The sequence below is a fragment of the Colobus angolensis genome, unplaced genomic scaffold (assembly GCF_000951035.1).
Source record: "Colobus angolensis palliatus isolate OR3802 unplaced genomic scaffold, Cang.pa_1.0 Scaffold257, whole genome shotgun sequence".
Taxonomy (NCBI): domain Eukaryota; kingdom Metazoa; phylum Chordata; class Mammalia; order Primates; family Cercopithecidae; genus Colobus; species Colobus angolensis.
The window spans coordinates 4,744,087-4,754,933 of NW_012115788.1; the positions used below are offsets into that span (position 1 = coordinate 4,744,087).

Genomic DNA, 10,847 nt, shown 5'->3' on the forward strand with positions numbered 1-10,847 from the left:
TCTTTCTTTTCTTTCTTTCGACAGAAGTTTGCTCTTCTCCCCCAGGCTGGAGTGCAGTGGCACCATCTCAGCTCACTGCAGCCTCAGCCTCCTGGGCTCAAGCAATTCTCCTGCCTCAGCCTCTCAAGTAGCTGGCATTACAGGCACTGGCCATCTCACCCGGCTAATTTATATATTTTTGTTAGAGATGGGGTTTCACCGTGTTGGCCAGGCTTGTCTCAAACTCCTGACCTCAGGTGATCCACCTGCCTCAGCCTCCCAAAGTGCTGGGGTTATAGGTGTGAGCCACTGCCCCCAGCCGGGATCTCATTTCCACCAACCAAAAATGCCATTGTTTGGGGAAAAAAAAAATAGCTTATACAATGAATGGCCATTCCCACCTCCATCCCTGAAAGAACATCATGCCTGAGTCAAATTTCAAAAAGAGACCTGAAGGGACCACAATCAAAAGATGGCGGGAGGGACACGATCATGTACAAGACAGGCATGGTGGACAGGAAGAGGATGAGCAGTAGCATGCCCAGGTAGAAGTTATTCGATCTGGAAGCTTTGAAGACCCTGGCCTCGGGAACATTGCAGCACATAACGGCCCAGCACTGGAAGTACATGGATGTGTGGAGTCGAAGGATATTGATGCCTGGGAGGCTGGGAGCAAAGAAGGAGCCCATCCTAGAAAGAAAACAGAACTCTGCTCAGTTTTGAGTCTTTACTCCATAGCAAAGTCACACTGCTCCTGTATATTTGACATCAGGCTTCTTTTCCAAAGGCAGAAAATACACTGCCACTTTCAACCACACAAACCCCTTTCATAAATAAACTGCACTTATCTATTTCCAACTTCGAAACACATTTTGCCACTTTCCTCATTATTGTAGGAATTGCATATCATAATTATTTCATAGAAAGGATGTTGTTAACTAACTAAACCTACTGTCATTAGTGAATTTAAACTACAACAGAGTAAACAATATTTACAATTGTTTTACTTCTTTCTTCTAATTCTAAAATAAACTTTCCCCAACACTTATACCATTGACTAATATATCTATAAATATAGCTTGTTAAAAATAATTAACCCTTAAAGTCACTTCTTCTACTCAAATAAACTGTACATTTGAATTAATCACTTTTGTAATGAATAATTAGTTTCTGCTTAATGACAGGAGGTCAAGGTTGCAGTAGGCCATGACTGTACAACTGAAAAAAATTTTTGCTTAATGAAAGAAAAAAATTAAAATACATTTTCTCTTTCTGATGTTGATCATTTTCTCTTTGTAGGTGATATGGTGTTTTAAAGCCAATTGCAATGCTGTATTTATGCCTCCTAAAATAGGGTTTTATTGAAAATGTATAACTAGATTATAGGTTTTTGAGATGAAAATTCCACACATTTATTTAAATTTAGTTTATCTGCTTACTTTCTTTCTTTAGCTTGTCTTGGGAATTCTCTGCTTTGTGCATCTGAGTTTTTATAAGTATTTTAAAATACTACTTTTAGGTAGGAACCTAAAAGTGGTGTGGTCACTTTTACTTGATGGCTTAGTTGATTACTTCAACAAAATAAGTTTCACTCTTCTTGGATGAGAAAATTCATTAGCACCATAAATCAATACAAATAGCATTGTTATTTCAAAATCAAAAGAAGATATATGTGCACTTATTTTAAAAATGTAAGGGGAGCCCTGTCTTTTAAACTGTTCTATCTATAATGAAGTCCGCAACATTTCTAACTAGGTTTAGCATTTTGTTCTCCCTGAATAGCTGTTTAGCCAATCCAACGTAAATATGGTTCATTATAGAGACATTTTTAATTTAAATGAAGAAATTAGTTTCCCCTATAATTAAACTTTTGCCAACCCAAAGTTAACTCATTTCTTTGAAAAGTGGAATATTGTCACAATTTGGGCTATCTTGTTGACAAGATTTCAGGCAATAGATCTGAATGATATTTTACCATAATGAATTGAACAAAGACTTTGTAGGAAGTTAAATTATTTTTTTCTATTGGGAGGATAGATTTTAAAACAATGCAGTATACTTTTGTTACATGACAGCAAGAGAGAGGGAATGCCAAAAAAGTAAGCAAGTAAGCAAGTGATAGTCCCAGCTAATGGGTTAGAATTGCAAAGCACTAGATTATATCCCCCAATACCAATACTTGTTGATGTAATACCCTTTGAGTCTTTCTAAAAATCAAGTGGCGACATCACTTGTTTTGACCAATAAAGTATGAAAAGAAATTAGGTCCTTACTGCTGGGTAGAAGCTTTAAATGCCCTGTGTGGTTTTTCCTTTTCTTCGTTCTCTGCTAGTGTGATAGCAATGTTTCAGATGGATCCTATTCCATCAGTCTTGTTCTCTAAAGTGAAGGTAAGTTCTAAGAGCAAAGCTCTTCTTCCACCCCACATTGAACATGTTCTTTTTATGAGGTGCTAAGATTTTGAGGTTGTGTCATTGCTGCATAACCTAATCAATCCTAAACATAATTTTGCACATAATTCAAAATCGAGACTTGCCTAAAACCACATATATTTGTACCTATATACATGCACATTGTTTGTAGGTATATGCTTATTATTTGTGCATGCATCTATAAATAAATTTCAAAATTTCAAAATAAATATCACAAAGACATTTTGAACAAATAACTCAAGAGCCATAACCTAGAAAAATAAGTCCTGGCATAATAATATGTGAATGTTAATGCTCATCCTATCTTTGCTCATGAATCATTAATCAGCTCGGCCCACTAAGTCCCTTACCCAGGCTCGATCCCGTCACCTGTCAGTAAAAATCATTGTAATACTTTAGCATTATAAAATGCTTTTCTTCCAGGAAGACCAAAGAAAATGAAAGCTTCTTTTATTTAACTGTCCTTATTACTTCAGTGACATGTACTTGTCAGGTAAATTATTCACATCTGATCAACTGAGAAGGTGAGAAGAAAAAGGTGATAAACCTGGCCAGAGGGTACCCAATGAAGCCGTGTTGGAGCAATGTCCAAAACTCATTTTCTCTCTCACTGTGTGTTCTGTGCCATTTCTCAATATCCTGCTATGATCAAGATATTATGTGCTTTCATCATTTAAAAATATTACCACAGAAACCATCATGTGTATCATGTGTATTTCAAACAATAAGTGTGTAAATAAAGGTTACTGAGCATTCAACCAAATCATAGCAAAATGAATTTTATCTATAAATGTTGATGATAATAACATCTGCATAAGTAACCTCCACTACTCAGCAATTCCTAAAGCAGTAATTCAATGTCTCCAGTCACAGTCCAATGGAATTGAATACAAAATCCCCGTACCTTTTTAATTGTTTCTGTAGAAAATGGTTAAGCTCCGGCATTATATCCTCATGCTTCATAAAATAATGGAACAATCGTGTGTGAGGACCTTTGTGCAGAGTAAGCCTACTAATTTTACATTACACCTGCCCCACACCTCCCTCTACGTGACATCCCCCTCCCTCATCACCCTCCTAGGGTTAGGAAAAGAGTATTTGTGCCAAGCATTGACGTGAAGGTGAATAATAGAATAATGGTCAGTTTGCTTCTGGAACTTTGGAAAGTGTGTGAATATCTCTGTATACTCAAAAAACGCAATCCCGTTCTAATATTCTCTTCAAACTAGCCAGAAGCAAGCTTGACCACTGTCTGAATAATTGATAGACAGAAAATGACAGTGCAGAGATTTTGATAAAGGATCTGCTCATGAGAGAACTGGAAAAACATGTTAGATATTTAAGAATTTCAATACGAACAGTAGTGGACTAAAATAGTTGCAAAATCACAAGTGAAACCAATCAAGACAGCCATTATAACAGCTTTTCTGACAATAAAAACAAATTTCTAGGCCAATCTGTTGTCTTAACTCTGAAAGAACACAATTGACGTGCAGCATATGTCTGCGTGAATGGTAACCACAAGGCCTGAGGGATTTATGACACTTTGTGTAAACGCCGCTGATAGAACACTGGCTTCTCATTACTCCCATAGCCATATAGCCATTTTCTGCCATGACAGCCAGTTGAACTCCAGGAAATGAAAACTCAGAACCCACAGAAGCTGCTCCCTTTACTTCCGTGTCAGTAGACATTCCTCGGGCCACCTCGACTTTCCTCCCTACTTGGAAAATGAAAGATACATTTCCTTCCTTAGTGAATCTGGACATGTGAGTCATACTTGGAAACTTTGGAAAGGGGATAAAAATTAGATTTTTAAACCTACCTGGCAAAGGAAGAAACGATATTTGTATAACATCTTTTCCATATTGATTTACCTAGTCAGGCACAGGAATTTAACAGTCCCCATGGCAGGATGATGGAGCCCTTGAGGGTGGTCTTTGTGTGACAGAAGCAAGACAGTTTTAGCATTTGCAGAGGGGTCCAGTGTCTGTCAGCACCCAAAGGTTTAATAATTCAGGACAGCTCTATTTGTACAATATATGAAACTTGTTCAAAAACTGAGTCTATACTTGCACTTGTGAATAGGACAATGGTATGGTTGGTAGCATGATATTGTCTTAGACACATACACCCAGGATAAAGTGGCCTTATTGTGACTGCTTATAGGCTGGAAATGTGAAGTGACAGATTTCCAAGACACATGGTCCGTGATTCAGTTCTTAAACTCAAAAATGATTTCTACTGTATCGACTCATCTTAACCTGTCAAGTTTATAGTGAGAATGCTTTTATTTGATAAAAGATATGACAACCCTTCACACATCAAAAAAATAATAATAATTCTGATGTGCCAATGGCCCGATTAAACAAGTTACAAAATGAAGATCATATTTTAACTTGACCTTCCTAATACATGTGTTTCATCTCTATAAACTATTGGATTTGATAAGGTATTATTTTTAAAAGTAGCTATAAGTTACATTTTAAATATATTTAGTAGTGACAACAAAATAAACTCGGTCTCTCAGAAAGGCCTTATGTTAATTTATTTTGTATTTAACATGTGGTAATGTAATTATTAATGTTTTAATATTAGATTCTGGTATCACAAAATATAAAAATATAGTCTTCAAATAAATCTGCCAACCAGAACACAGACTCCCATTACTTAATGAAGGAGTGCCTCGCAGAACAGAAAGACACCTTTGATGACTGACATTTACGATATGGAAAAAAAAGGAAACTATGTACAGGCATCCACTTCACAAAAGTAAATATGGAGTTAGACACCGACTGTGTTCTCCTCTAACACCAGGATTCAATGCTTTATGCAAAAATAACCTGGGAGGCTTTTCTGTAAGTGATAAGCTGTCCAACAGCTGGCCTACCAGATCATGCCTTGGTTGAAGATCAGAGCCAGGACGTTGCCACTGATATCGAATTCGGTGTATGAAGGCTAGAGGAGACACAATGTTCATTGGATTAGCATCTCACATGGTCAAAACTGAAAGGCAAGTGGTTCTGCATAGGCATGGCTGGGGTTTCAACTACTTCCTTTCAGCAACAATAGCAGAATAATCACTAGGATAAGTAACTAGAGATGAATAAAACAAAGAAAGCACCTTTTTATTTTTTTTAAACATAGTGAGACTCATTTTTAAATGCTGTCATTCAATGCTTTGAAAGTATAGCAAGACAGGCTCTCTTATACACTGCTGGTGAAAGTAAAAACTGTAGCAAACTTTCATTAAAACAATTTGACAATGCATATTAAAAGCTTTAAAAATCTTATTCTTTTTGACTCTGTAAGAAAACTTCTAGAATCTGTCTTAATAAAATTATCTGATGTGATGATAAACTTTAACAAGCAATGATGAAACCATGTAAGTGTTGAACATTAGTCATGTATATACAGTATATTTATACGATGATATATTGCAACAAATTACAATCATTTTGAAAGAATATTTACATGCATGAGCAAAAACTGTGCTCTAATGTTAAACAAAAAATATAAAGTCACACATTAATCAACTATATGAAACTACACACCAAAACTGGAAAATAATCAGCAAGATAGTCATACCTTATGTGTGGGTGATGGACTATAGTTTTCCTTTTCTTTTTTAAGTTTTGCATATTAAAACTTTTTTCAACAAAAATGTGAATTAACTGTAACATAAAATAAATATAGCAAAAAATATATATAACAAAAGCTTAAGAAGTTATTCAATTGAATGTCCAGTCTCCATGTCTTGAATAATAACCTTCATGCTCAGGGCAGCAACACTAGGCTGTTTTTTGTGCAGAGGAGCCACAAAAAAACAATAGGATGGAGGTGGGAAACTGTGATAGGGTGGCCCATCCAAAGGTTTCCTGGTGATGCATTAGGCATCCTAACAAGAGGTTCTAACAATGGAGTTAATGCTAACTAGCAAGGGCAATAAAACTGGCTCTTATTTAATTTGGAATAGAGAATCAGAGGAGACTGATCAATTGGTCATAAGGGAATAAGACAGCAGCAAATATGAAATGAGAAGGCCAAGAAGACCATGAAAAAGAGACCAAGACACTTGCAGGTTCCTAGCCCTGCTCAGATTCTGTTATCTCTAGGTGTGCTTCAGACCACACATATCCCCATAACAACTCCCTCCACAACACACACACACACACACACAATGACTCAAGAGAGCCTCTGTTCCTCCCAAACCCAAGATCTCAAAAATATATTTGTAAGAAGATAGAATTGGTTCCTGATTTGGAACTCCAACAAAACCATTCCCAACTTTCAAATGCTTGGCCTCAAGAGTCTCATGAATCCAGGCCTCAACTTGATCACTTTCCTGAAAGGCAGTGTTACTCTCCTATTTGACTGAACATAGTGACAATCTGCCTTGTAACAGATTCAGGGAAAGAACAGCAAGTATGGCATAACAGGAATGGTTAACCCTCAAGGTAAAATGATAGGATGATACATAATGAAATAACAAAGAGTCCTGTGTATTAAACAGAACAAAGATGACCTGGATAACTGCAGTATCATTCTAGATACTGTTGAAGGACAGCTACAAAGTGTTTTGCTAGTTTGCAGAGTTTCTAGAAGGGCAATGTTCACAAAAGACAAAAAGGTTTGGTTGACAGTTTTTGTTCTGAAATCAGCAATGAAAAAAAAAAATATGACCTTCATGGAGAAAAAGGAATTGTTTCTTATCTGGAGAACATTAACTCTGAGACTTTTTCCTTCTGGGGGAGTGCCCTGCTCCGGATGATCGTCAGTACTTTTCCCCTGGAGCCCTGTGTGATCACAGAGCACATCTGAAAAAGGCTCATTTGGGCGGCCTGTGCCCCCCTGTGGCCTTGGAACAGCCTTTCTCTATGTCAGTTTAAAAATCAAACCTTAAACCTTTGCCTCCTTAGAACGATGTCATGAGGCAGCCCACCGAACTACTGAACGTGGAAAAAAGCGCAACGTTTTAAATGTCTGTTTTCTTCACTCTCTCACAAGCACATAAACCTCCAGAAGGTCATTAGAGATGAAATATTTTATAACTAGTTGACTAGAAAAGCATAAAGGACATCCTAGGGTCCCTAGCTTTCTGCCGTGTTTTTGCAGCAGAGACAGCTGGAGGAACAATCCCCTTGATCTATAAATTGGTCTGATGCAGAGAAAGGACATAGGGTGGCCATACTGGAACAAGTGGATTTGTAGAATAGACATTTGAGTGGGATTCAAACCTGAATTTTAGACGTCACTCTACCATTTCTTAGCTAGGTGAGCTGGGCACGTCACTTATCTCATTAGGCTTAGTTTCCTGACACATAAATCAATAAAAATGAACTAGACCAAGGGTCAGCATACTAAGGCCCATGTGCCAAATCTGGACTGCCACCTGTTTTAACAAATTTTTGTTGGAATACAGCTATATTCATTCATTTAAATATTATCTATGACTGGTACTAAAACAACAGAGTTTAGCAATTATAATAGAGACACTATGGCTTGCAAAAGCTAAAATACTTACTATCTAGCCCTTTACAGCGAAAGTTTGCCAACCTCTGAACTAGTTCATTTCTAAGATCCCTTTCTAGTCTAAAAATATGTTACTGGTTGAAAATCGGACCCAGTTGTGAAAGAATTGCTTCTCTGTAAACACCTTAGAAATGCAATTTAACTTATGCAATAAACACAGAAGCTCTCATTTTAAAACTAAAACATATGAGAAGGCAAAAAACTACACCTATGTAGTATAAAAGTCAGTGCTCATTGTTTTAGAGGTAGGCTTTTTTAAACATTAGGTTATATTACATTTTAAACTTTTAAAGCAATACTTTAATAAATATAAATCAATTTGCAATATATTGTGTTTGTCTCTAAAATAGAAAAAACTCAAAGGTAAAAGATAGTTGGGAAAAAGAAAAAAACAGATTCTCTTGAACTTTGAGATCATAAAATTATTTGAATGAGATAAGTGTAATAAATTCACTAATGACTGCTCATTCCTGGTAAGATTGTTGGGGGCCAGCACCAGAAAAGACCATGTGGATTTGGGCTAAAGTCTATCATAGTGAACGGATTGGAAATGATGTTGTTTAATTTTTGGACCTTTGCTTGTGATGTGCTAGGTCAGTCACCCACCTAGAGGGAAGAGATGTGGTGCTCACTGGACAAAGAAAAAGCCTGGGAATATCCCTTCTCTCTCTGCAAGTTTCATTATTTGAGGCAGATTGCCAACCTGTGGATAACATGAAATGCAATTCAGGATCTCAGAGAGAATTAATTCTGTCTTGGCATGAGTTGCCTGACCTTCTCCACACAAATCCCATTTCTCACAGCTGGAATCACTCTGCTTAGAGCTGCAAGCTGGTCTGGGCTGTGGCTCTAGAGCAGTGGCTCTTGAGTGTGGTCCTCAGATGAGAGTCAGCAGCATTACCTGCGAACTTATTAGAAAAGCACATTCTCGGGCCTTGCCCCAGATCTACTGAATCAGAAATGCTATTTTCACAGGTCCTCAGGGGATTCTGACGTATGCTCAAATTTCAGAAGCACTGATCTAGGACAAACTCTAGCCTCATCTGCTAGGATGATTGAACACTTGAGGCTTTGTACTTCAACCCTAGTTGAGAGTAGGATCCTGTTAACTGCAGACAGATCCTGTCCGCATATTCAAGGAACACTTAAAACGCAGTCTGCATTGTTCCTGTTCCCATGTTCTCAATCCCTTATGGGATGCCAATGATTTCTTCCTGACTCTTTATCATGCTACCTTCCCAAACTGATATATAATATCTCCACGTTCCCAGCTAGAGAACAGTTGATCTTCTAATTCTGTATCCCAGTTCATTTGCTAACTCCATTCTACCACAGGTAGCCTGCCTAAGCCTAGGAACACTTTGAGTTCTAAAAGGCATAGGTTTAGTGCATTAATTATTCAAGTTTTGGCAGAATTTTTTAAATTTCTAGAGTCAAGCATTACAGTGTAAATTCAACATGATGGAAATTTGATTGATGGCTTTGAAGGAGATGAGACTCGAATTTCAGGCCTATCTCTACCACTAACCAGCAATGTGTCTTTGAGCAATTATTTAACATCCTCTAAACCTCCGTTTACTGTAAAGTAGGAACAATAATACCACCTCACAGCATTGCTGGTACGATCACATGGAATAATATATGTGAAGTATTTTGTAGAGTTTCTGATACATTGCTGTAAATAAGCAGTACATTGCTTATTGTATATGTATGATCACATGGAATAATATATGTAAAGTACATTGTAGAGTTTCTGATACATTGCAGTAAATAAGCAGTACATTGAGATGTAATATAATACAATGTAATATGATTGGGAATCCACTCAGGTAGTCAGTCAATTATATGCCTCTTATTTATGGATAATCTTGAGCACCCTTCATCAGACTTTAAAGCAGTCTCCCATCGCTGTTCCACTCTCATGAGTGAGCAGTGATCACCTGAAAAATGCAACTGTGAATACCATGCTGAGTTGATTGAACATTCTCTTACCCCATCATGCCCTGAATCTAATTCTATTTCTTCCTGAATATTCTTTACTTGCTTTGTTGGTAAATAGTAAGAATGGTGTCAACGAAAACTGAAGTAAAGATAAAGATATTCTGCATTGAACTGTTATAGAAAATCCAGAGTTTACAAGAGGCCACACTTTGTTTTAAATTAGAGCAGTTAAAATCCTTCCTAGGGACAAACTATTCTACTCCCCATGAACTCTTCTGAAACACTGAGAACTGTGCTGAGAGAAGCCTTGGGAGATATTAAGTTACATTACATTAACTTACATTGGGGTAGCAATCTGCTCCAAGCCAGAAATTTTCCCACCTTAGTTAATCTCCATAGGTTTGTTGTGATAACACTATGACCATAAATTCATGTCTTGAAAAATATTCACAATCCCTTTTACCCCAGCTTACTCAGATAGAGCCAGTATATAATTCAGTACATTTAACATAACATTTTTGTCCAGAAGTGTACTTCATTGTCCTTATTATTCTCTGGCTACATAAACTTAGGAACCTCATTTCAATTCACAGATGCAATTTTTCATATGTTAAATATAAGCATTACAATTGGTTGTGTCAAAATCCACCTAACTTTAGTATTCTAGAGACCTCTGAATCTAATGCTGAAATCTGCAGTTTCTACAGAGGCTGTTGTAATAAAAATGAATAGGCTTTTTTAAAGCACTCTTCTGTGACTGAGCAATTCAACTCAGAAATTTATCATAAGAAAATAATTTGTGCATCCACTATGATTTATCTATGAAGATACTTATTTACACAGATATAATGAAATGTCCAAATACTAAAGGGGGCGGAGCAAGATGGCCGAATAGGAACAGCTGCAGTCTCCAACTCCCAGCGCGAAGGACACAGAAGACCAGTGATTTCTGCATTTTGAACT

At 37.0% G+C, this 10,847-nt stretch overlaps 1 protein-coding gene across 1 annotated transcript in view; it reads right to left on the reverse strand.

The window, feature by feature from the left end:
• Positions 1-10,847, reverse strand: part of TMC1 (transmembrane channel-like 1) — a 190,132-nt gene that overhangs the window by 17,579 nt on the left and 161,706 nt on the right. Inside the window, exons 16-17 of the mRNA XM_011947044.1 lie at positions 5,302-5,369; positions 430-669 (exon numbers count right to left, since the gene is read on the reverse strand). Of these exons, the coding sequence (XP_011802434.1) occupies positions 430-669; positions 5,302-5,369 (308 nt within the window). The remainder of the gene's footprint in view (positions 1-429; positions 670-5,301; positions 5,370-10,847) is intronic.